At 39.5% G+C, this 27,934-nt stretch overlaps 1 protein-coding gene across 3 annotated transcripts; it reads left to right on the top strand.

The window, feature by feature from the left end:
* Nucleotides 1-27,934, top strand: pparg (peroxisome proliferator-activated receptor gamma). Of its 3 annotated transcripts, none has more exons than XM_070902708.1 (9): nucleotides 1-65; nucleotides 14,012-14,308; nucleotides 14,578-14,744; nucleotides 17,487-17,625; nucleotides 21,287-21,483; nucleotides 24,422-24,548; nucleotides 24,955-25,103; nucleotides 25,269-25,512; nucleotides 26,648-27,934. In XM_070902708.1, exons 1-9 carry the CDS (start codon nucleotides 14-16, stop codon nucleotides 26,893-26,895), a joined length of 1,620 nt encoding a protein of 539 aa, XP_070758809.1. In that variant the 5' UTR covers nucleotides 1-13; the 3' UTR covers nucleotides 26,896-27,934. The 3 variants fall into 3 exon arrangements, with proteins under 3 accessions (XP_070758809.1, XP_070758808.1, XP_070758810.1); XM_070902707.1 differs by having other exon boundaries at nucleotides 21,287-21,486; XM_070902709.1 differs by lacking the exon at nucleotides 1-65 and having other exon boundaries at nucleotides 14,015-14,308; nucleotides 21,287-21,486; nucleotides 24,949-25,103.

The raw sequence follows: 27,934 nt of genomic DNA, 5'->3' as shown, positions 1-27,934 counted from the left end.
GTGTGAGTTTGACATGCAAACACCAGGCAGAGATTTTAACCATCAAAGTGGTCACAGCTTCTCAGGTGAGTACAGGAGAGTGTTTGTGTCTCACTCCCTCTTGGGTTTATAATGCTGAGCAATTTTCATGGGTAACTTCATTAGACGGATAGATTTGTGTAAATAATAAGACTTATTATATATTCTTCTCTCATGTCTTTTATCTTCTGTGCCATGTGAGGAAGGTGTAGATTTTGCACAACAGTCAGGCAGTTCTGTGTTTTTTAAATGAATGGAAAGTCTTGGTCATGACTCAGCAATAATGTGGACACAAGCTCAGGGGCCAACACTGGCTTCTCTCTGAGGTTTCTCGCTGATGCAAACTAGCCTAATGATGTTTAATTTTGATAATTTACCATAAGTAAGATGCTCTCTTTCCATACAAGCCAACCACATTGTTGAAAATAAATGACTAAATAGAGAAAGTCATAGAGAGCAAATCAACTGTTTATTCACACTTCCTGAAAAGTTGTATTCTTAGAGTTACAGATTTTTACAGATAATCCCAAAATGATTATGTGACACGGACATAACCCATGAAACTGATGCTATAAATTATTAGCCGTTTATCAGAATGATATCATGGGCTTTAAGTTTATTAAAGGTTACAATGTCATCACCGATGTAACATGGCTATTTTAAAGTAGGAGAACTTATGATAGACTTGAGAAATAACCTCTATTTTGTTATTGACGGTCATTTCTCTGATTAACAATGCTCATAATATTCCTTTCACATTGTAACTTAATGATTTGATTAACTGTCATGTTAATTTGGAATTTATGTGGCATTGGGCATAATTGTTTGGTCTTTACTATGTGTTTGTGCCTCAAGCGTCCATTTTTTTGGCAGCTGTTTGAGTTTTGGATCTTTTGTGTACTGAATGTAGAAAGGTGTGTCTAGCACACAAATGGATTAAGATGTATCTGATTAAAATCTCAGGAAAACACATATCTTTGGTAAAATCGTCTTCTAATCTCTGCCAGAGTTGCTTTAAGTCTGACTACCTGACTGAGTTTGTTGATACAGCGCCAGTCAGTGAATTGTTGCTTATCATAGTTATATAATTCCTAAAGAGAGGTGTGTGTATGTACGTACAGTATGTGTGTGGGAATGACTGAGACGGATTGGGACTTTGCTCTGTTGTCATAAATGAAAGGAGTGTCTCAAGATACTATGCTATGTTTATGTTGTCTCTCACACAGCCTGAAAGTGATGTTTAACTCTCTGTAGGCAACGTACTTAAACACAAAGCTCAGTTTGAGTTGGTGTTAACACAAAATTCAGGTTTTTAAAGACGCCTCCACACAAAGCTCAGTCTGATTCATCTTGGTTTTTGAAAATCTGTGTTGATTTAAAATACCAAAAGATGCAGTTGTTTTCAGTGGCATTAAAACCTCTGCAACAGCATAATCCCTGCCTGAGAGGAAGGAAGATGTTCAACTGCGCATTTGTATCTGTACAGCTAAAAAAACGAGTGACACGCTCCGGTTCAACCCGCAGATAGTTAACCACTTTTGCCTCTTCAAAGCCGACATCCTCGTTTGTTTGCTATAATTAAACTTTTCCTACTGTTATTGTGAACGTTTTGGAAAAAGCCCACCTTTTTATCGATTTTATCAGATGACATTGAGACCGTGTTGACACAGTTTAGCCTTAAGGTCAGCAATTTGTTTTTTGAATTAGGTGTAATTATTAACTTCAAAGCCAATCATTTCACCATTTATTGTCTACTTACAGCAACATTGTTTGTAGCAGAATTGGACTTATTTTGACGTCAAACTAAATTTGGCACACAAGCATGTTGTTTGCTGACTAGTTAATCTTGTCTACATCGTACTCTGTCAAAACCACGATATCCTCTCTTCTTTACTGTACAATCTTCCTGGATATGTGTACCGATTGTATCGTAATTAACGAGGAGCAGGATTTAGATTAGCAGTATATTTTTAGCAGTATCTTTTCAATGTGATTATTGTTTACAGTATTGTAGAGTTTGGTCTCACATCCAGCTGCTGTATGGTTGAAACAAAGTCTATAAATGGGTGTGATGAGTTGAACATAGTGATGTAATTCTAATTCTATCTTAATCTTGTAGTTTTGGGCAAACATGTTTAAATTAGTTTGATTCAAAAGTTGAGTATGCTGCATGTGTTTAGAGGGTTTTTTTCTGTTTTTTTTATATGTACTGCCAACAGAGTCTACATAACATTTTCCAAAATATTGTAATATATTATATAGAATATTTTCCACCGTTACACCTGCTCATATTTTCTCTCTCTCTCTCTCATGACAAGACGTTGTGGAGAGAAAACGCTTCAATCACAACACTACCTACCATCTGAGAAGTGACTCATGTTCAGGGCAACATCAAAGCGTGTTTTCAGTTCTTGCTCTTACACTTTGTATTAAATGCAGTCTCTGTCTGGATTGGAAAAGAACGGGCCATGTCCGCACGTTATCAGTGAAACTGTCTTCCATTTGCATTTTTTACACCCAAAAACTGAACCTTCTCAAAACGATGGCGTTTGCCTGCCCATGACGTGGACGGGTGCTGTGTAGCAGTAATGTTAAGAAGCCAATTTAAGTTTCCCTCTTTATTACTGAAGAAGTTACAGCAACAAACAGAAGATGTTGTTTCTGTTCTGTTGGGCTTTTGAGGCCCTGTGGGGGTCTGAAGCAGTTGTCCTGTTTGTGATCCACTCGCGCGCACCTAAACACACACATAAAGACACATGTCAACCGTCACAAACACACACATGTACACACGTACACTAATAAGAAGAGTTTTCCTTGCCAATGCACTTTAACACAGATATTATTCAACAGACAGTTGGGATAACCAGTAACCTTTGCCCTAATTTCCCTTTTAGAAAGATGTGGGAGCAAACAGCAGCTCCTCAGGTCGAAACCTCGGTCTCTAGTGGGAATTTAAGACTGACTCAGACTTAATGTGCACAAGGTTCTCTGTGGGTTCACTGGATGTGGCACAGCTTGAGCCATCACCAGTTCAGGTCTTGCAAAGGATGATGTATGATGTACGAAATCCACCCCCTCAATTTAAAATTGGCTAATAAATGTCAAATTAAATGTCAAAGGATCTGGTAAAATAAAACAGGAACAAAGACTATCAATAGCTTTCCCCCTTTCTTTTTGTTTCACCTCTCCTGGTAGCTCCAATTACATTTGTCCTTTTCATTAACTATTATTTGATGATTTTGAATAAATTGACAGTTTGCTAAGCCCTGCCCCCCTCAGTTACTGTTTCTACACCTGTCAAGCTAACGCCAAAAACATTGTTTAATCCATTCCTTGAACTTGAATCCTTGAATCCAACAACCTATGAACTCTTTAAATGCAGAGAACCCCTCTCCCTACAGCCCCATGCACACCGGTTCAACGTGTGGAGCAAGCCAAAGCTTGATGCGCCTGCCGTGCCTTGTTACGGTTGATTGCAGGGAGGGGGTTCGCAACTGTTGAGCCACCTCTGACTCTTATTTCTCTCATTTCAAACCTTCATTGAAGCTTCCTTTTTCCCAGACAATTCTAAATCCGTTTCTTTTGCGTGCACCTTTCCCGGTACACGTGTTTACAGTACGCTCTGTGAATGAGAGTCACGTCATGTGTTGTTTTGTTATTGTCCAGCTAAACAGCAGCTAAAGGCAGCACACTCCCGTTTTTTCCTCTCCACTTCGAGGAACAGGGCATGACCCTTTCCACGTTGTACCTCTCCCTCTTCCTACCTTGTTGTCCTCCTCTCACTCCCTGTCTCTGTCAAAACACAAGTTTATATAAATCTTCACTGCTGTGATTTCTCACACGACTCCCACAGCACTTGCATAAAGTGATGTCATCGACTGAATCAGTTGTTTATTTCCATGTCTGTCTTTCTCTATCATCCTCATCCTCCTCTCTAACCCTCGTACCCTTTTCAATGCAACACCTCTCAGGCTTAGAGGTGTGTGTTTGTATAGGTCAGTGTGTGTGTGAGTGTGGTTTCTCATGTCATAAATGGAAAGATGCCCCGAACTGTGCTTTGCTTATGCTGTTCACACGTGTCCTTATACACACGTCTTTCAGCGTGACAGCATGGCACATACATATATTTGTGTGTGGTGTGTGTGTGTGTGTGTGTGTGTGTGTGTGTGTCTGAGGCCTTGACAGCATGTACCACTCCTTCCCCTTATCCAGCGAGGAAGCTCTTGAGGCTCAAGAGACTCATCAACCATTAACTCATAACTATTTAAAGGAATTAGGGGAAAGTTCATGTCCTCAGATTATTGTTAAAACTGCGGATTCCCAGAGAGCAGCATATGGAGTAGATAGACACACACACACACACACACAGATATATACTACAACAGTGGATGCTTTCTCTCTCTCTCTCACCTTAAAGGTGTGTATGTATACTGACCTGCTCATGTGTGTTGCTCATATCTGACTTTAAATAGCAAGTCTTTAAGTTCCAGTGTGCTTACATGCCCTTGCATGTGCACACATATGCAGCATAAATATGTGTGTTTGTCTTTAAATGTTTGTCTTTGTTTGCATGAAAAGGGTTCAATATGTTTCTTTACAATCCCCCAGAGTGCTGTTCATTGGAGTTCAGTCACCATGTTGTCCTATAATACAAAACCCACCTCACGTCCCAGTCACTCAGCAATGTAGAACATATCCTGAACATTAATGTGTGTGTGTGTGTGTGTGTGTGTGTGTGTGTGTGTGTAAATCTGGCAAGCCCAGCCTTCCCATCACAATGGATAATTAAATTATGTGACAATGATCAAAGGCTGTGTCGACAGATTGAAGACTTAGATTAGCCCTTTTGGTCTAAAATATGTTGCAGTTGCGTGAGTGTGTTATAGCTTAAACATTTGGTGTGGGGTTTTTTTTCTAAATCAGGGCAGAGACACATGTTGCGATTGAGCTGATTATAACCGTGATTTGGGCCTGAACAGACGAAGTCCAACCGAGTCTGTTCAACTGGTGTTGACGGTCGGGAGATAAAATCAAACGGTGTGTGATGTTTAATGATTATAATAATTTGTCTCCTGATTCAGTCGCCTCCTGTCGGTTTCGTTCAGATTATTGTTTTATATTAAACATGTTTGAGTGCAAAACTGTAAAGTAGCGTTATGTCCTGTAAGGGAGAGAGTTACTATTATTTCATAATCCACTTGGTCACGTTTTAGTACAGAACCACAGTTCAACACAGTTAGTTTAACATTTTGTCTAATATGCTTATTCACTTTCTATTAACTATTGAGCTGACGTATTTCCCCTTAAAACCATAACTTATCATTTTAACATTTCTGTTAAAGCTCAGTTGGTGAAGCTCAGGTTGGACACATCAGAGCTGAAGTCTGTGTTTACAACTGAGAGCACACATGCTTGTCACTTTGACTTCCTGAAAAACTGTTCTTGACACTGAACACTGACACTTGTCACAAGGTGTTAGATATTGGAGTCCGACTCACATTATGATTAAGTTGATAATGGATTTTCTTTGGTGCATGATTAGTTTCAGCACACAAAAAATATAGCCTAACCTGATGTGCAGAAACACAAAACCTAGTCTCTTGTCTTGGAAGACCAATTGTATGATATGATCTGATGAGTCAATTTTCACAGCTTCTCCCCACACCTGAGGTTTTTCAGATGCAGTTTCAACTTACAGTGCTGTCTCTTTTTCAAACTGTTAATGAACAGCTACATCTATGGATGCAAATGCTATTCCCAAGTCTGTACTATAATGATCAAATTCAGTTTCATGAATGTCAGGATAGCATATCAGATACCTACCTTCCCTGTTTTAATCTGATGAACTGATGCTTTTCCCTCTTGGAAAACACGCAGTTAAACATTCTCTCTAATTGGCTGCATTGTTTATTGGACGACAAGGATTGGTTATGAGAGTGGAGTAGTGAATGCTACTGTCAAGCTAACGTGAGACCACTTGACCCTACCTGTCCAACCTTGACCCCTTTTGGGCAAAATAACCCAGTTGTGAGTGAAAGATTGATGTCAGCAGACAACCTCAGACTCTCTGTCTCTGAAAAGGTCAGTTCGTCTCTTCTGTCTCATTTCCTTGATAATTGTTTCACTCTTTTCAGTATTACTTTTGTTAGAGACGTTTTGCTTTGTAATTCTTTGGTGCATCTCTGTATAATCACGTAATTTATGTGCAAATGGAAAAGAAGGCAGAAATTTCCCATTGTCATGGTCAACAAGAAGAAACCACTTCTCTCTTGTTTGGTCTGAGAGCGTGAGCGAGCATTACTGTGGACGTTTTTATAGCAAGAGACAAATAACTCTACTGGATGCTGTGTTGCCTCAGTTTGTTTATTAATTTATACTTTGACAGGACAATGCACATTGGTCAACATCACTGTAAATGTGTCAGTGTTAGCCAAAAGGCTAATTTTTCAGCCAGATGTTCAGTTAGCCCTTGAAAATAGCAATAAACATACAAACATATAACATAAAAACCATAGAATGGACAAAATGTAAAAGCAGATAAATCAGACAATTTGTAATACATATTTTTAACTAAGTGAGGTATAATAATTTGAAATAATCTGCCCGTCAGCGCTGTATGCTCAGATTGTACTACGCTATCTCTGCCATATTTGCTTGACTTGAGGCCTCTGCTACATTGCTGAAGTCGCTGACTCAATGAGCATCTGGCTCCAGTTCATAAGAAATAACCGCTCTCATATTCTGGTTAGAAAGTAACCGTTATGATTTGACCGTTATTTTTAACTAAATCATAAAACTAGCAGGCTCATGTTGTGTTGCTATTGCATGAGGAGGAATGAAGTGAGTGCGTCACCGCTGTCACATCGACACTGAGTGACTGAGCGGACAGAGAGAAGTGCAACCAGAGAGGCATGATGAGGTCGCCTGTCAGAGTGAAGCAACAGGAAATCATCTGCATCTGATGTCTACCACCTTACACACACACACACACACACACACACACACACACACACTTACACAGGAGGGCACACACAAATACAAGGAAACACTTTTAAGCACATGGGCGTAAATCGTAAAGTATATACTTTACGATTAAGCAGAGACATGCAGACAAAAATGAGGAATGAAAGACACACACACACGCACACACACACACACACAGACACACAGACCACATGATAGTTAGCTGTCTGAACTTCTGCTGAGCCTAGACTCTGTCAGAGAAAGAAAATGTGTGTGTGAGTAGTTCCCTTTCTACTGGTCATCACTTCCTGAGGAAAAGCATGACCACGCACACACCACACCACACACACACACACACACCAGTCTCCTCTCCTGTCACTGCGACTGTCACTTGGTTGCTGCTGGTCAGTGAGCTGACACTGGACACTCTCTGAATTGAAACGGGAGAAACAGGGTGAGTGGACTGTCCTGTATCCTGTGTGTGTGTTTGTGTGTGTGTGTCACTGTCATTCAGTTCATCATGTTGAATCAATGCATGACCTGTGGATAGCTACAATGAATGCAAAGACCGGTCTACTGCTACATCTGATAAAAGGCTTTAGGCTGTCAGATAGCTGCGATGAATACATTTGAGCTTTTAAAAATGGTGTGTGGCAAGTTGATTAGTCTTTTAGGAGCAGACATCGGTGCTTATCAGTGAGATACTGTGGGTCGACCAGTTGTGTTTGATATGCAGTATGCCTTCTCTCAGACAGTTTATCACCTCATAAGCTTGCTCGGGTTTGTGGTTGGGATTTCCGCGATATCTGATTCAAAAACCTGCAATTTATACCTTTTTTTTTTTTTTTTTTCCCCAAAAGGGCCAAATGAGCAAAAGAAATATGTAACTAGGTCAAGTGAGGCAGCTCCATATTCTTCTGTCTTTTACTTTGTGTTCTTGGATTTTTGTGTAAACCCTTTCTTTTGAAATGAAGACACAAGGTTAAAGTCAGATTTAGACATTAGACATTAAAGAATATCCTCAACTGTATAATAATGCAAATCTGTGTGTGCATGTTTGTTGCATGTAAAATCACATTTTTTTGTGGCCATTTATAAGAAGCGTTGCTTCCCCCTCAATCTGACCGCAGGTTGACCTGATCTTTATCAGTGCTCCACTTTCCCAGCTTTGGAAGTTGAAACACAAAAATTAGATGAAAAATCAGATAGAAATCATAGAGAGGCTGTCTGTGTGCTGTTTTACTCAGAGCAGTGCCAAGCAGACAGAGATTGTGGTTTCTAGCCTCCCACTGTGCCAAGCTTTGAAATATCATGAGTAAATTCAGTACCAACTGAGTAAGTGGGTTTTCAGACGCGAGGAGACTCTCGTTTCTGTCGAGAGGGCAGTCCAGACCTCTAGCTGACACTTTGCATGCACATGGTTTTCCATCACTCTCCTGTTTGATCATTTAGGTGCGGAAGGGGAAGGCCCTTTCAGGTAATTCTGCCCATAGTGGCTTCACACCACCAAAGTAAAAAAAAGTGTCAATTTCCTGAAGAGTGAGGCAGGATGGAAGATTTTTTACACCATGTTGTTTTTATAGGCAACACTGAGTATCTGCTCAATAACTAAATTGGTAAAAATCAGCTGCTTACATATAAACAACAATCACTACACGTGATCTTTCCACTGTATGCCACAGTTTCCTCATGCAGGACTAGTCAGGCAAAAATCAAGCACACCTAATCATTCAAAGAAGTTGTGGGGACTGTGAGGCAGACGTGCAGGCGGGCATATCTTTGTTTTAGTCACTGACACTGAACCGCATGCTGTTTTACATGAAGAGGTCAGGAAGTCACAGAGCTTTGTGCACTAACTCACTCCCTCTCTCGGTCTCTGTGTGTCACACACACACACACACACACATTCATATACACGGGACAACTGTCATAGCATAAATGGCTTACCGCATAAATGGCTTACCTTCTTCTTGAGGAAATACTCTGCAACATGTCATTTTGTCATCAGGATGTTATCAAGGCAACAGCAACAGAACTTGTGAAGTGCAAAATTAGTCATGTGCAGCTCTACCAGATGGCACATATTCATATTTACCTGTTTAGGTTTAGGCAGTTTACTTCACTTAGTTATGATGTATGAAAAACACCATGAAAATATGTTGTTTTCCTTTGTATGTATTTTAGAGTTCTTATGTAGCAACCCAATTAATTTCCAACAAAATACGTTTACAACAGTGCTTTTGACATTAGTGTTGTAGTTCTCACCCTCAGAAAGGGAGCATAGTTTTTATTCAAACAGTGAAGATGAGTGTTAATGCCTTTGAATGCAGTGGGGCAGGTTCTGCCTTTTGTCTCTCACATTACTAAATATACCAGACTGGCTTCTGTGTTGACTTTTCTCCTTTCCTAAACTGCTCCTCACTTTGTGTGCATTTTCTTTGCTTGACTGTTAAATTACTTACTGTGTAGGAGTGTAGGACGTTTCTACACCCTCGGAAAGAATGAAAATGATGCTAGTTATTTTCTGACTGCAGGGCTTATTCATTATGAGCTTTGCATTTGCATTCTGTTAGTCTTGTTGTTGAGTGTTTTCCTTCCTTTCCTGATAAAAAGCACATTAATTCAATTCAATAAAACTCCACTTTCAAAGGTAGAAAAAGGACTTCAGCAACTTTCTGTACAGTAATCTGATCCCTAGCCCTTTGGTCTGTTTTGGACCAAATCGTTGCTGCTGTGAAGAAATATGAATGTTAAACAACATTTCATTCGTTTTGCAACTTTGTCCCTGAAGGAAAGATCTCTCTGTTTGACCTTTGGTTCACCTTTTTTTCCTAAACTGTTGCTTTCAAACTGGGAGAACAACATCATTCCCTCTCCTGAAGTTAACATTACAGAATCATAATGTTGTTTAAGGATGCAGCTTTTGTGGGTCAGTCTGTACTTTTTGTTCATTTCACTCCTGTCTCAATGCAAAGATCCTTAGAAAGTCTGACATGACAAGGTTGATGCTCTTTACTGTTTTTGTTGGCTCACACACACACACACACACTGTCTGTCCGGCTCGTCGGTATACAGTAGCTTGCCAGACCTGCCTGCCAGTTTGCCGTTGGCCTTTTGTTATTATGTCATGACTGAGGCAATATCTGATAGAAAGCACTCCTACACGCTGCACTCCTGGAAGACAAGTTCTGACATGTGGAAATCTGAGAACTGGCAGGAGACACTGGCACGGCTGTCACGCACGTGCTCACACACGCACACACCTTTGCAAACATACTGCATAAACCTTACTGATCATCTGTCACCTTTTATAGTGCCTGACAGGTTGTTGCCCACGCAGCACTCACAGATACAAACATGTTGAATTCAGTAGATTTTGTACTACAGCGTTTCCACGAACACTCAGGAGAGAAGTTACAGTAGAAACTTGTTTTCACCTTCAATTCCGACATGATTTAAGCACCATGGTTTAACTGCCAGGCTGCAGTCGCCTTCCTTTTTTTTCTTTCTAAGTTGTGTTGAAGAGCCCGTTGAGTACAGAGCATGAATTTCCTAAGATAAGGGGTTTTTGGTGAAGCCTCTGGGGTGCAGTTTGATTTCTTGAAGTGGTCTGGGGACTCGCTCTCTGTCACCCCTTTCACTTTGTCTCTCTCACTCCTCATCTCCAGAGCTCTCTCTCTCTCTCTCTCCCGCTAGATTTCCGTGTCCGTATGATGACTTGATGCCAACCAGGACACAAGTTGCTCCAATGCTCCATCTATTTTAGGTTTGGATCAGCTGGCAACAGGCCAACAAATGGAAAAATAACCAGGTTTTTCTGGGTATTAATAGTCAGCATTTTCCCCCACAGCAGCTTCCAAGACAGTGGAAGCTGCAGCCTGTGAACACACACACACACACGCGCACACACGCACACACACACACACACACACACACACACACACACACACGCTCCTCTTTCTCTTTCTTGTTCCGAAACAATGTCACAGTCGATGTGAATTTTAAGTGGATCCCCCGCTGATTTGCGTTGCCACAGTCCAAACAAGTAAAGAGGAAACAATAAGTAGTTGCGAGAGGAGGATGTTTGCTCCACGGGGATGTTTTGCCAAGTAATTAGGAGCCATTTCAAGCCATTTCTATACCTGGTGCTACTGTGCCATCGGAGTATTGCTATTTTAGTTTTGTCCTGTTGCATAATTCATCGCATTCTTTGTTACATTTTTATTTTCCAAATCAGGCACTCAAGGTTGATTAGAGGAGGTTTATTTTGAGATTCAGTGTTGGTTACAAAACGCTGTTTGGCAGGCCAGGTGGTTCAGTACCTTTTACTCTATTGATTATTTATAAACTGCTGCTAGTATGTCTTTTCCTTTTCAGAGTTTTTTTTTAGTTTAAATCAAGGTCAGAAAACAAGCATGGCTTCCTCCTTCTTAAAAAACAAAAAAGTGTGGGAAAACTAAATAGTTTACAGTACTGATATGTAGACACGTGGATCAGCCTTTTCCTTCCTATAAAAAAATATTATTATAATAATATATAAAACATAATAATAATATATAAAATATTCTGCTTTCAGATTTTGCATGAAAAGATTTTTAATTTGAAGGGAACAAAAATTATAATATCTTTAAGGATAAGTCTGATTGTAAATTCATCTTTCTATCAACACATTCCATTAAAAACCCAGACCAACAATGAATTGAAAAAACCTTGAATCCTTGAAATCCAAATCCTGATATGCTATAGTTTATTTCTCTGTGCTGTAGACCTCCATTGTTGCCCACAAACTATTAAAAACACATAAATGAAGCACACAGTGCAACCTTGGTGATGTGTTCTGTGATTACGATGAACATGGGCACTGTAGTTTATTGCAGTTCAAATATATGTATTACAACTGTTTCTACTGAGTAAAGTTAGCTAAAAACCAGCTGGCCAGCTGTTTCAAGAAAAGTGCCAAGCTGTTTTAAAAATCAAACTACATATGTTTTACCCATTTTTAAAGATTTACATTTTCAGTAGGAAGGAATGGGTTTGAATGGGTGTTCAGTGCTACAGACTGGGTAAGTAATGGGAGACTGACTAACACATCGTTGGTTTTGGACTTTTCATGGGATTTGTTGACAAGAACAAAAATATTGAATATCTCGAGCCTAATCCTTTTATATCTTAACCTTTGTCAATTTTATGTAGCCTTACTTTAAGAATAGCATCTGTTCTTTCTGGCTCTAGTTTGTTAAAAAATATATATACACTATTTATTTTTTAATAGATTGAAACTGACTTAAAAAAGATATCTTATAGCTGTAATGTCTGTCTGGTAGTTTTAAAAGCCACTTTAACAATTAGATACATCACATAAACAAGGTATTCTGCTAATTTCTGCATCACCAAACAACCTTGTACCAACGTAACCCTGATTTGTAGCCTTGTATGTGGTTTGCTTTTGTGTGGACTGCAGTAACCTCTGATGACTGGACTTTGACCGTCTCGGCTGACTTCTCTCCTCCAATGTCTGATTTGAGTTAGATATTGGAATGACTGAAGAGTCTTCATTCATTTATATCAACAAAGAGCTGAATATCGAGAGGGAGCAGCGTGGCAGAAATCTGTTTCCAAGACTTTCTTAATGTTGATCAAGCTAATTTTTTATAATTATATTATATTTATAATTGTAATAAAATCTAATCATTCACTTAAATGTATTCATTTTTCTAAAAGTAGCAGATTTTATTAAAGGACAAACCTGGTTATATGTTATATTTTTCTTACTGTCCCATGAAAAGATAAAAACCAACAATGAAGTGATTCCACTCACAAGTATCGTCTGTGTAGCCAAATTATGATATAGCTTATTCTTCTGTGCCATAGAGCTCCATTGTAGTTCAAAGACTATTAAAAACACAAATGTGAGCCAGACAACTGCGCTGGTTGATATGTTCCTTTATTACAAGGTACATGGACACTGTGATTTATTTTGAGTCAACCCCATATTCATCGTCCTGCAACTGTAAATACTTGCTAATGCTAAAATAGTCCCCAACAAATGCACTATTTAGCCTACACCTCTATGAGTAACGTTTGCTAAAAACACATTGGCCAGGTTATTTAAGAAATTATTTTGCCTTTTTTTTAATTTAATGTCTACATTTGACCTGTTTTTTTTTTAAAGATTTACATCTTCAATAGCAATACATTGGCTTGTAGCAGATAGCCACAGACAAGGTAGGGAAGTCTGACAGTGTTTGACGAGGGACAAACGCATTGTTGGTATTTCCGTGGGATTTGTTGAAAAATATGGAATATCGCCAGCCATATCATTTAATAATTCTGACCAAAGCACAGTCTTTTCAGGAAATAAGAATAAAATCCCCAGAAGTTGAAAAGGGCTGTTACAGACATGCCAACACAGTTCTTAATGAACAATCTGTGACACATTTCAGCGCTCAGAAGGTGTAGTCCGTTCCCCTCCAAAAGCTAGAATCGGACATCCTTGGCCTCAGACAGACTGAGGCTCACACAGTCCCTGCTTTTCTGTGTGCTTTGCACCCAAACAGCACCCAAACAGCAACAGAGGAAGAGGGTGTTTTGAGCAGAAGAGACGCTCCTCAGTGCCAGAGTTCGTCTTGTACTCCCTGTGACACAATCTGCCTCCTTGTTTACTAAATAACAGACAGACTGCAGGAATGAGCTGGAGGACCGGGGGTACTCCTCATGGTGTTGAGTGCGTGTGTGTGTGTGTGTACGCATTGTTTATGTTATGCTTTTCTGAACGGACATACTTCATCATTAACACTATGTACAATGCAGCATGTGGGCTTGTCTTTGTGTGTTTTCATTGTCATCTTTCTTTCTCTCTTGCTTTCTTTTTTTTATCTCATCCTCCCTTTCTCTCTCTGTCCCTCCAATATGTTCTCTTCCTCCCCTCCTCTCCGGTTCTTCTCGTGTTGTTTTCTTTTAACAAGGCCACATACAGTCAACAAAGGATATTGCATCAGCTGTCGCGTCACTGCTTCATCTCTCTCCTCAGTAGACATGGTGGACACCCAGCAGCTCCTAGCCTGGCCTGTCGGTTTCAGTCTGAACGCCGTGGACCTGTCGGAGCTGGACGACAGCTCCCACTCTCTCGACATGAAGCATTTTTCCACGTTAGACTACGCCTCCATCTCCTCCTCCTCCATCCCGTCCTCCCTGTCTCCCCCGCTCGTATCTTGCGTCTCCTCTGCCAGTGTGGCCTATGACCCCAGTCCGCCGCTGAGCGAAGAACACCTGACCAACATGGACTACACAAACATGCACAGCTACAGGTCGGAGCCGGACACGCACAGTAAGTCCAGTCTGTGTGATGGGTTAACCAGAGCTAAAACATATTATCTAGTTTCGTCTTGCTGATTAAATGCACACAAAGCTTAGCAGCAAAATTCACTTTGCAGGAGGTAGAAACTTGATTACACAGGGCACATCTGAAGAAACCAGGTGAAATCAACAGAGCATTAAACCTGCAAATGGATATAAGAGGTGAAGGAAGAAAGTTTTAGCTTCCTGTCTGTCTGCCTACTTGGTGTCCTACCTGCCTGATGATGTTTCCTCTATCAGACTCGATCAAGCTGGAACCTGAGTCGCCTCCGCAGTACTCCGACAGCCCTGTGTTCTCCAAGCTCCAGGACGATACGTCGACGGCAGCGCTAAACATTGAGTGTCGCGTGTGTGGGGACAAAGCCTCAGGGTTTCACTATGGCGTCCATGCCTGTGAGGGCTGTAAGGTAGGACTGAAAGATATTGTGAGTAAAAGATGAAAATAAGATGTATCATTTACTGTGTCAATTTACTTCCCCAAAAGGCAAAGAAAAGCAGCAAATTCTCACCATTATGAGGCTGGAACTAACTTATGTTTGGCATTTTTACTTGAAAAATTACCTCAATGACAAATCAGTTATGAAAATAGTTGCAGATAAAACTTCTGTCTCTGGGCACCAATCATTTGAGAGATGAATATTATGGCTTAGATTGCAATGCACAGCAGTGGAGAATAAATTGATTGTTGCTCTGAAAAAGTAATGCTCAAGTTGAAGATCGTACCACCTCAGTCATGCCAGGAAATGGTAATGGGTGTAACAATTTCTACTGCGAATCGTTAAGTTTTGTTTCCCTGCCTTTTTCTGTCACCACGTGTCACTCTTCGGCGAAACATGTTGGTGGAATAAATAATTCTATAATGCATGGGGAGAAGTGTGCATTTTGTCTCCTTTTGATGTCTGTCACTTTAACCACAAGCCCCATACATTTTCCACTCAGCAAGGGCTCAACGAAGGCTTGTGCTTCTACAAACCTGTTTGTCTGTCAGTATAGAGTATAAATAACTAATAGAGTACGGGGGAAGTTTCACACATATTTCCATTTTCTTTGAAATATTGAGACATTATAAGAAGAGCAACAGATTGTGACATTGTCCTTCATAAAACCTACGAGGTGGATTTTCAGAAACAGCAGCAGTACTATGTATGCTTTTATTCAGTTTTCTGGAATTTATTCCAGACAAACTGGTATAAAAAGCTTCTATACAAGTTGTGTTTCTATCACCTTCAGCAAGTCTCTGCAGTGTAAGCTCACACAGCTCACAACATAGTCTTATATTTTTGATCTAGCATTAATCTATGGACATGATAGATGACTATTAAAATTAGAGATCATCTAAGGATCTTTACTAAATGTTATTTAAGGATACAATACCTGTAATTTTGAAAAGCATGAATATGAAATTTTCTTGTCCCATTTTGGAATAAAAACCTTAATTTTTATACCTTCAGAGAAAAAAGAAACCTTGACATGCACTGAGTGGCCATAGAAGTAGAAACACCTGTATGATGTAACCCAATGCAATACAATAGGCCTGGTATAAATACTACATAACTTAAAGGATAGGTGTGGTTATATTCTCTATTTTTCTCATTGTCAACAAATCCCATGAAAAGACCAAAACCAGCAATCAATTGGTCCTACTAACAAGTATTGTCTGTGTAGCCACAGCCTGATGCAGCTTGGTCCTCTCTTCCTCCATTGTTAAAAACACATCAATGAGCCACATGGTCACACTGGGTGACGTGTTTCCACTGTGGTTTATTCAGATTCAATCCCGCGTACCCCAACCTGCTGCCGTAAATCTTAAAACTACAGTGCCCAGCTGTTTTATGACATGTTTTAGCTTGTTTTAAAAACGAAAATATATATTCGTGATGAGAAGATTACCGTTTTTTGTAGGAATGAACCATCTCGGGGCTGAGAGATTTGTTGACAATAATAAATACAGAGTATCTGTAGCCTTGTCCTTTAAAATGCTCAGCTTTCTGTTAAGATTACTACTTCTATTGCTTGTGTGTTGACTCACTTGTATGATACAATTGTATTGCATTGGACTACATTATATTTAAAGGTGTTTTTGTTATTTTGACAACCTTATATACATATTGGAGCAGCAAAAGTATTAGAATCGACTTACAGTCTGTCAGGACTGTTGTGTTGGATTTACTACAAGGTACAAGGGTTTCTGTTTTTCTGTCCACTTAGTCTAAGTCATGCTGTACCTTCAGAAGCTGAATGAAGGTAAGGTACAGTAGTCATTGTTCTGCTTAAGTCTCAGGGGAGACTCACCAGAAGAGGGGGTCAGCCAAGCAGGCAAACACTTAATTGTTTCAAAACAGAAAACATTCTTTATTGAGGTGGAGTCTTGACCCCCTTTGACTTCCTCCTTCTTTAAATAACCTGCGATTAAAAAAAGGGACATCTGTGAATCACAGGAATGCAGATGCCAAACACACCAGCCTTCACGTAGAGTCCAGATGTGTATACAGTTCTCCTTGTGAAGCTTACAGCCCTCAGGTTTTTCTCTTTGTGCCTATTCTACTCTATTCAATTCATCTTTCCATTGGCTCTTTTAGTCAGCTTAGACAAACACAGCAGCCATCAACACACTCTTGAGTGTGTGTTGGGAGTTTGACCATGGCTGCTGAGTTAATAGCTGAGATAAGCACAAGTCTTATGACTCCTTTGGTCCTAAGGTTGAAAACATCAAAGCACAAATCCACCCTTAAACACAATCTACTTTTAAACACACTGGTGGGCAGAATGATTGGCATCCTCTCTGATTAGAAAAAAACAGGTATCTAATCTGCATCTACCGGTTAATAGATGCTGTATGGAACAAGAAACTTGATGAATGATTACTTCTCCTGTCTTGTCTCAACTATAATACAGATAAAGGTCTTTTCTGTTTTTATAAGGCACATGCAGTACTAGTAGAAGAGATTTGTCTTTACTTTATGTCTTATCATATCTTTTATTGTCTTATTTGCCAACACAATTACGTGCATATTTCCTGCACTAGTATGGCACAAATCTTTTACCAATTCAAGGAGCAGAATTAGCAGTGTAGAGCAAATGAAATGTCTTAGATATCTTTATTGAAAATATCTGAAGTAATAATCTCTCTCTTTCTTTCTTTCTCACAGGGTTTCTTCAGACGCACAATCAGGTTAAAGTTGGTGTACGATCACTGTGATCTTCACTGTCGCATTCACAAGAAGTCCCGCAACAAATGCCAATACTGTCGCTTCCAGAAGTGCCTCAATGTCGGCATGTCACACAACGGTAAGATGGTGATACTGTCCTACACAGCTTTTAGAACAATCTGTACAATCACAATATGTATGATGTGCTTTATTTGTTTTTATTAAAGATAAACTACAGGTAGGCTCAACTACTTGACAATAACAGGAGTCAAAGCTTTTGTACATTCAGGTGTTTTCATGCCTTTCCTTCAGAACGGAGTGAACCCGCCATTTACGCTCACTACAGATAAACAAACTAGATTAAGAGACAGATTCTTCAAAATTGTGGCTCAGGAAAGGCCTCTTTGTAGACCAACTCTGCCACCGATGCCCTCTGAGAACGGCAGATGCATCTTCACCACACTGCTGCCAAAATGGTCTTTGAGGTGTGGTGGGTTATATTTGCAGCAATGTACACTACTGCCTTATATGTTGCCAGTTGCTTCCTCTGTGGTCTTTAGTCTGTATAGCAACCCTCTGGTCATACTTCAGTTCCCATCACTCGTGCAACGTACCTGCCACCCCAACAGCATGATTTAAAGATGAAATTGTGGTTGAAACTTAAACACGCCCCCTGCCAAGGGCTCATTACTGGCAGAATAGAAACAGCAAAAATCAGTAAATGTGTTTAGATGGTAAAACTCGTGCTACTCTGTAGCTGAAAGAGTGAGCCACTTAAATCAGTTTTTGATTAATATCTTATAAAGTTGTACATCTGTATGTGGAGTGTGGCGACAAACTATGGTTGGAGCTGTTCTCCACACTCTGACTTTTTCATGAGACGCTCTGTCAGCTTTTCTGCTGTTTGAATGTGTGAAAAGTTATAGATTGCAGTGTTAATTAAAGACGTATGCTTATTGTTTACAGTATGTTTGTACATCAGTGATGTAAGTTGACCGCTTAGTGTTGTACTTTTTGAACAGGTGACATCACATAGAGTCATTGTGCTGCCTTCATGGGCCTGTCAAAAATGTCAGAATTACAAGCTGGGTGTGCCGTAACAAAGCGGTGCATATGACAGAAATGTCCCAAAATAGCTGATGTTTATGAGCAGACAATACTGAAACTTTGTCCACAGTTTATTTTATTCTTTCATTAACACATTAATAAACATTGTTGCCAGAGTTAGCCAAAGGGCCATTTTTCACCTTAAAAATACAATAATATTAAAGTGAAAACAGGTACTGAAATATTTTTTAAGTTTTCAGTAAAGATATAATACAGAACATCATTATTACACATTGTCAGCTTTACAAGCAACTGCTATTGAAGTTGTTTAGTGATTACACAACACTCATTGTGCTAACTTTGAATTAAAAGATTAAAACTCTCAATTCAATAAAAAAATCTGATGAAATTTGCAAATCCACATGTACAAGCCTTGCTCAGCCATGGTACACCTACACAGGTGTTTTCACCTATACATGCCATCAGGGTAGAAATGCTCCATATACTGCGACACCTCCCACGCTCAGCCGCCTGTGGGCCCATCAATTGTGCTTCCAATCCAAATGCAATTTACTGCTGCCTCTGCAGATTCACGAGCTGCGTGTGATGAGACTGCGTCTGATGTTAGCTCCAAAAAAATAGGCTGCAATTTACTTTAATTGACAACAAATTTTCAACTGTTTTCAGGTATGATTGTCACTACATTATGTAGTGGTAACACTAGAGAAATCATGTACTTTATTGTAGAATTCTTTCTCCAGTGACACATCTTTGTGTCCCTTGTGATTGTTCAGTTGTTGAATGATTTTGTTTCAGTTGGCCTTTGTTGGCCACTGGACTGCATCAAGCCAGTTTTTATATCAAGCGCTGACAAGCGAGTTTCAGTGTGGACGTCATGACTGTAGGTGTACACTGGTTGCGCTTGACTGACATCTCCTTGACTCTCCTGTTAGTTTTGTTGCACCTGTTAGGGTGGGACAACCTACAGCTTTCACTCTTTTGAAATTCTCAGCATAGCTTCGCAACAACTTAAAATCTTAAAGTCCGGTCACATTTGCCTTTCGTCCAAACACAAGTGATTCCCACTTTGCACTGAAATGTGATGGATGGGTCTGACAGAATACACAAATCATGAACATGAATTATAACAGTCAAAAATATAACATATATATATATTTATATATATATATATATATATATAATTAATAGTGCATCACAGTTTCTACTGGCTGACTGCACACATTTGACCAGTCTGATTAAATTAAATCTGTCAGCTGTACATACTTCAAGTGAAGTCAATGAGAGATAAAAGAAATATTCGAGATCGAGAGATTAGTGCTAGTGTGATGTGGTGGTCATACAAGATTTTGCCTGGTGAAATGAACTCACGTGCTGAGGCAAGAAACTGGCAGGACAGGAAATAGCGTGGTCAATCGATCACACCCCCTCTCTCAAATCAAACCTACTGGACCTTGGAGGGCCTTCTGATTTCACCTGTCTAAATTCAATCAGATTGAACTTGTGCGAAGGAAAAGAGGTGGGGTAATTTGCATTTAGAAGCGAAGTTGTTTCTCCTGTCCTTGTCTCCTCCTTCCCTCATATCACGCTACTGTTATTTCATGAGGGACAGCCCATGCTTTCAAAGTCTGTGTGGGTTTTTATTTTATCAATGATTGATCTCAGAGTACATAGACCTCAACTGATTTCTCCAGCCTGCTGTGTCACCGCTGTGGGCTCGTTGCCAGTTGGTGGTAGAGCCACTTTAGTTTGTATTCATTTGCTTAAGGTGTGCATTCATCACACAGTCAGCATTACACAATCACATACTCTCTGCAGTAAGAGCACAGGTTTGAATAGAGGGATAATTAATGACTTCCACTAACAGAAAAAAAGAGGGTTTAACCATTTCGCAACTTAGCATCAAATTTCAGTTTTATTAAACAGAACATTTTCATTGCATTCACCGTCAAATCTAGATTACAATTCTACATTTATCATGCATAATGCAACTTTAATAAATTATTCATACCTTGAGTAAAGGAAAATCAATTGGATAATTAGTGTAATATGTTTTGTCTTTCACCAAACGAATAAAACCACTTTTGAGAACGTTTTTAAAATGGTGTTCCCATTTTTATGATCAATATAGAAGCTATAGAAAAAGTAAAACCATTGTGCATCCAGTAAAAAGTGAAAAAAAGAGACTTAGTTTTAAAACGTATGAAACAGTTTTTCAGGTTTTGCAATGAGCTGTGAAAACATCATTACCAATAACAATACATACTCATCATTAAAGGGAACAACATTTTGTAATTGCTTCATGAGACACGCCACATAAAACCACAGTCATGTGTTTCTGCCAGCGGATTTTCCCTTTCACTGAATGATGGTTAAATCTGTGAGACTCATTTGTAGAAGTTGTAGAACAGTCCAAGACGTGTATATATATATATAACATATATGCATGTATGTATGTAGGTGTACGTTTCCTGTGTGCATATATAATGACTGAAATAATAAAAAAATTGTCAGAATAGATATAATCGATGACATTTGCAGTTGTGTTCATAAATGAAAATGATTTGAATAGTAGCTCACTATGAACCACCATAAGTGTTGTTCTTGCTCACAGTATGTTTCTGTGTTTGCTCTTATATACTGTATCTGCCTGCCTGCCTTCCTGCCAACCTTGTGTCCATGTGTGTCTATTTGTGCGCTAATGTGCGTTTCTGTCTGCCCGTTTCCTTTCCCAGCCATTCGTTTTGGCCGGATGCCCCAGGCGGAGAAGGAGAAACTGCTGGCTGAGTTCTCGTCTGACATGGAGCACATACACCCGGAGGCAGCAGATCTGAGGGCTTTGTCCCGGCATCTGTACGAGGCCTATCTGAAATACTTCCCCCTCACCAAGACCAAGGCCAGGGCCATCCTCTCTGGGAAGACCGGAGATAACGCTGTAAGCAGAACTGCCTTAATTCTCCTTTACTTTTATTTATTTGTATATATAATGGTGGGGGCAGTACTGCATATCGCCTGCATTAACCAAAAACCTATTATTGAATTTTCTACTGGATATCGCAGTACAGTATTATACAGTATAGTAAATTATGATTTCAGTAAGACTCATTACAGGCACATTCACCGCATGAGCAGGTTACCTTGGAGGGAAGGCCACGGAAACATTGTCCTTTTTTGGTGATTATTACATTTACATAGAAAATGTATCTGTTGTAGATTATATTCACAGGATACTGTATCTATGTACAACACATTTTAGACTGATCTGAGCTGCTGGACCTGTTGCTCCGTCCCTGTCAGCTTTTTCACCACCGTAACTGAGATGTACAGTGCAAATTTGACCTATATTTTATTTATAGTTTTTCTTATTGACTCCCACTCTGGGAAATATCACAGGCAACTCAATCACCAACCAAACAGCGCATTTATACTCATATTCTACCAAAAATCAGATATGGGACATAAAAAAGTCTTCTTGACCATGAAAAATCTGTATCTTCACTTGCACGTGCATTATTTAACACATTTTCTCTCATGCGTTGCCTTGAGTTTTCAATGACACAAGCAGTTGCAGAAAAACAGCAGTAAACAATACAAGTTTGCACTGAAGGAGTTTCGAAGCTTTAAACTTGAAGTAGTTCAAACTCTTCCACTCCCTTCAAGTGTCGGCACATTTTTTGCCAGCATTGTCTTCATGTTACCATTTAGTTCAGATGAGGTCCTTTCAGGCTTTTATTGCTGCTCTAACAGCTAAAGTGGATAGACTGGTTTCTACACGTCTTGGCTGTTAGAAAACATCTCCGATTGCAGTGGTCAAGCTGTGCAACACGGTAACACGGCTTCTCAGCAGTCTGATCTACAGTAATGGCTTCAACATTCCTACTCAAAATATCAAACTAAATTTAGTAAGACATTTTATTGATTTATACAAGTGGACTGTTGGAAAATGTGTCGGCCAAAACTATGAAAATGTGAGATATCATCTGTTTCTGTGTTTTTGTACTGAAGATTTTGAGATATTGAATCTCAGTATTCAGAAGAGAGGCCAGAAAATCCACATCAACTAAATTACAAGTGGCAGACAAAAGAAAACTGTGGTGAATGTTTTATAATGATCCACAGTACATTTGTGGTGATGATGACTGACATGATTATTAAAGACTGAAATAAAGTAAACACATTAACTTTCAATATAGTTTTTATCTGTTCATGTAAGAAAGATCATCTTCCTTTGCAAATATTTGCAATATGTCTTGATAACTTAATCCTGAAAGTAAAACATCAAGTAATCTTCATCAGTTAAACCTTTTAAGAAATCTGGTTCAAATGAATCTAATTTAGTATTTCTAAATAACAGCCTAACCAGACCAACTCGACCTATTAAGTTAATTGTCATTAAGTAAAGGCAGTGAATTATTGCAAATGGCCAAAATCAGTAGCTTTTGATAGATTCTGGTAGGTCGAACCAAACACATGGATCAAGATATTTACATTTAATTAAAATATTGTGTTGATTTCAATAGTGTACAGTGAATAATGAAAATGAGGGAGCCAATAACCAAAATGCACCAATTACGAAATAGTAATTATTATTATTATCATCAATATTGTTGTCTCTATAACTGAGGACCAACTGTACAAGCGGGGTTGTTTCCTTCTCTCTCTGTAGACAGATAAGTTCAAGGCTGCTCCGCATCTCTTTCGTCTGATTGTTATGACTGTTCATCGCAGCGATAGCAGCTAAACGGCACTGAATCATCTGTTGGTTTGAGGGAGTCTTGAGTTATTTACCAAACCACAGCAAACCTCCGAAAACAAACTGGGAGTCAATGGTTTTATCTTTTGTAGAATATTTACATGTTTTAACATGTGGGGCCTTGATATGAATTGATGTGAAAGAATAAGACAGTTTTTCTAAATTAGTTTGACAGAGAACACTTTGTACAATGAGTTAGTCAATAAAAGTGGATAGTTGTGTTGTTTCTGTGGAAACAGAAAAGGCAGACATGGCAACTTAACACTAACCCAAGCAACAGAAAGGTGCCTTCTGACTTATGAGTTTCACTCAATTAATTTGTGTAGTAATGATTTGTTTTTATGCAAGAAAAATAAAAATTGGATTTATTTAAATTACATTTGAATTTAAAGTTTGCTAACATTAGCCAACTTACACTACCAAGTAAGTCTATAGCAGTAAACCTTCTGAGTGCATTTTAATATTTATGAATCCAACTTTTCATTTATGACAGAATGAATGTGCTATTTCTTCATAGTTACTTGGTCAGGCTTTACATTATTTAATTTCAAAATTGCTGCATATACTGTGGAATCATAAACTTGTGCACAGGCAGCACATATACAAAAAACACATTTCAACCAGCCCCACTCTATTTAATTCGCTCACATAAGAAATTATTATTCATTTCATAACGTTTTGTGAGAATTGCTTGCTGTAATTCCCTGTAGGATGTCTCATTATTCATTTTTTCATTCAAGATTTAAGTACATGAATGGTACCATTCATCACTCAGGCCAGTGCGTGTCTTTGCCAGTGTTTTAACAGTAAGCGTGACTTTAACTCAGTTAAGCTTCATTTACCTGAAAATGGTGTTTTTGTCTGCCTCAGCCTGCAGCTAAGATTTATTTACTTTACCCATCAGACATATGAGATGTGCTGTGTTTGCTTTTGCAGGTCTGATGAATGAGCCATGACCAAAGTGCATACACAGTATATGTGATTACATCTGTAGCTCACATGTCCTCAGAGGACCTATGAGGAGCTGACGCTGTTTCTTTTTTTCATCCTTTTCTACCTGCTCCTTCTTACTCCCACACATCTCTCTTCTTCCATATTCTTTTTTCTCTACCTCCAGCCTTTTGTCATCCATGACATGAAGTCTCTAATGGAAGGAGAGCAGTTTATTAACTGCAGGCAGATACCCATCCAGGAGCACCAGCAGCACCAGCAGCAGATGTCCGCCCTAACAGCCGGACATGGAGGTTAGAAGTACAAAATACTCTTTTTGTCATGATGTGGGGATGTTATGTAGGGATGTTTCTTTTCTATCATTGTTTATTTATCAATCAATATAACCTGATAATCAAACTGAATTGCCATTTCGTTTCACATCATTATTCACTATTTAAATCTTAGATGGGGGCTGTGATTCAAAGGTCAACAATCAATCAAGTCACTAATAAAGAAACACATTTTATCCTCTTGCATGTCATGCTTGTTGTCGTCTCACAATGTTACCTTCCTTGTTGAATGGGCTTTAAATTTCTGAAGATATTTAAAACATTGCACGGTGCCAATGTAGTTTTTCTTGTAATCCTGCAACTGAACTCCATCATCACAAGCGTTTTTTGTTTTTTTTTCTATGCACATCATCTAATCCGATTTCAGGTCTCACCGGAGCAGAGTGTGGCGTTTTAGACGCTGTGGAGCTGCGTTTCTTCCACAGCTGTCAATCACGTTCGGCCGAAGCGGTGAGAGAAGTCACAGAGTTCGCCAAGAGTATCCCAGGATTCATCGATCTGGATCTCAATGATCAGGTGAGAGGCATGAAATACTGCTGCTCCCCAGATCTGTACATACCATCATTCACTCCAGTCTGTCGTCTAGGATTTTGTTGATGACTGTGAGGTGTTCTAAAAACATTACTTATAATTCCTGAAGATCTAATTAGCATCAGCTCTTCGCCTCAACTCTTTTCCCAGGTAACTTTGCTGAAGTACGGCGTGATCGAGGTCTTAATCATCATGATGTCGCCTCTCATGAACAAAGACGGGACCCTCATCTCCTACGGACAGATCTTCATGACACGGGAGTTCCTCAAGAGTCTCAGGAAACCCTTCTGTCAAATGATGGAACCAAAGTTTGAGTTCTCAGTCAAGTTCAACACGTTGGAGCTGGACGACAGCGACATGGCGCTGTTTCTGGCTGTCATTATCCTCAGCGGGGGTGAGTGGGTTTTTTTAGTTTTTTGTTTTTTTTTCCTCTAGGATATGTTGTAGATGTCAGATCACAGTAGCCTAGGGGGAGTCTTAGTAGTCTTAAAGGAATAATTCGACACCACTCTTATGTCTGTCCGTTAATGTGAAGCTGCAGCCACTAGGGAGTTAGCTTAGGTTAGGTCACAGGGGGAACCAGCTAGCCTGGCTCTGTCCAAGAAATAGTCCAGCACAAAACCCCCCAATAAAACCAGAACTTGTCATTTTACCCTTCTGTTTCTATACAGATTAAACAAACGAGATATGTGTTAGATGAACGTGTTAGTGAGTCTTTATGTTAAGTCTTTTCCACTGTTTATGCTAAGCTAACCGTCTCTTGGCTCCAGCTTCATATTGAACGGACAAATGTGAGAGAGCGGTATCAATCTTCTCCTCTTAACAAGAAAACAAATGAGCATATTTCCCAAAATGTCTTAACAATTTTTGAAAAATTCTTAACCAGCTTGTATGTGTAATATCTTTACACAAGTTGCTGTTAGCAATCAAGTTTTTTACATTTATTTCATGTATTACATGATTTTATGGTGGTAGAACAATTTGGTTCACTGTGAATGTAAAGTGTTGTGAAGTGGCTGCTGTTAACAACCTAAGTTACCTGCTGAATTACACACACTCTGTACGGCCAGCCTTGACCCATTTTTCAGTTTGCTGGGACGAACAGGATATTATTGCATTTTTTTTCCCTTACTCACTCTCGTGTTAAAACACTAACTATGTGGTCTAATATTGCTGGTTAGCGTGTGGCTACTTGATAAAAGTCTGGCCTTGAACCTGATGAGGATTAAATCAAACATTTCAGTCAATTATTAACTGACTGAGATTATAGCTTGAAGTGAAGATAAGATGGCTTTTGTAAATAGCAATAATACAGCCAGGTCCGGTAATAAGGGACAGCTAAATTAGCTTATAGAAATGCTGATCTAATAGCTACTTAATGTGTAGTTGTTAGCGCCCCTCAATCCCATTTAAAATTTTAAAATGTCTATTTTTCTTCTCTTATGGACCTGTACCTCTTTTTAATTCTCCATGGACGCCCTCACCAGCAATGTCACTGATCGATCCTCCCTGTCTCTGTCTCCGTACAGACCGTCCAGGCCTGCTGAACGTGAAGCCCATCGAGCAGCTTCAGGAGACGGTGCTGCATTCGCTGGAGCTGCAGCTGAAGCTAAACCACCCAGACTCTCTGCAGCTGTTCGCCAAGGTGCTCCAGAAAATGACTGACCTGCGTCAGATCGTCACCGACCACGTCCACCTCATCCAGCTGCTGAAGAAGACGGAAGTGGACATGTGCTTACACCCACTGCTGCAGGAGATCATGAAGGACTTGTATTAGAATCAGAACAGGAGGAAAGGACAAGTAGAGAAACGTGGGAAGACCGATGAAAGAGAGAATAAAGAGGTTTTATTTTTGAAATCATGACTTGTGAAATTAGACGCGAAAGCACTTTGTGCTGCTGGTGTGTTGAAAAAAAAGGGGGAGGTAGCCAGACAGGCTGACTGAAAATGAGAGAGATGAGGAAGAACAGGAAAAGTGAAATCAAGGAAAGAAAGACAGAATGTTAGATCTTGTCTAGACAGCAGCATGAATAACTTGCGGTGCATAGTCATTTGGCCACTGCTGAGCCTGGACATTTTGTGAATGAGTGGGCTGCCAACTTAAATACGAAACTACCACATATTGCACCAATCAGGATGAGCGTTTATGACTAACTGAAAGAGTGGGGCTTACTTATTACTGCCTTTGTGAAAATTTGTGAGCACTTCAACACAAGCCTGCTTCAAGTGCCGTAAGGAGAGACGCATCACTGTGGATCACGTGTCACACAGTATGTGTCGTTCATGTGCAGCTTATCTACACGCTGCATTACAACCATCATAGGGAGCAGCAGCGTGTACGTGTTGCAATACCTCTGTGAACATGCACAAGTGCAGGAATGCTTGCACACACACACACACACACACACACACAAAACAATGAACAGACAGTCGTTTTCTGTTTTGGTATCAGGGTGAAGGTGCTATCTCTTTTTAATCAGCTTTATCCAAAGACAGAAATCAGATTGCTGCCTGTAACATATTTTAGTGTCCGTCACCTGCAGAAACTGTGAGAAAGTGTGAAGCCGACAAAAGGCACATTGCCATGATGATGTCAGGTCTTTGTTGAGAAATGAAACCGCATACGCCATATTGTGCCTTTCAAATGATTATTTTTTGTTTGTGGAATGAATGCCATTTAAAAAACATTATATATTTTACACGTATAATGTATAATGTATAATATATATTCATATGTATTATTTTTGTATGGATGAAATTGTCCGTCAAACACGATTGGCTTTTCAGCCGTAGTTGTTTTATTTCAAATTCTTACA

Source organism: Enoplosus armatus, chromosome 3 (assembly GCF_043641665.1).
Source record: "Enoplosus armatus isolate fEnoArm2 chromosome 3, fEnoArm2.hap1, whole genome shotgun sequence".
NCBI classification, from domain to species: Eukaryota; Metazoa; Chordata; class Actinopteri; order Centrarchiformes; family Enoplosidae; genus Enoplosus; species Enoplosus armatus.
This window is presented reverse-complemented; position numbering and strand designations above follow the sequence as displayed.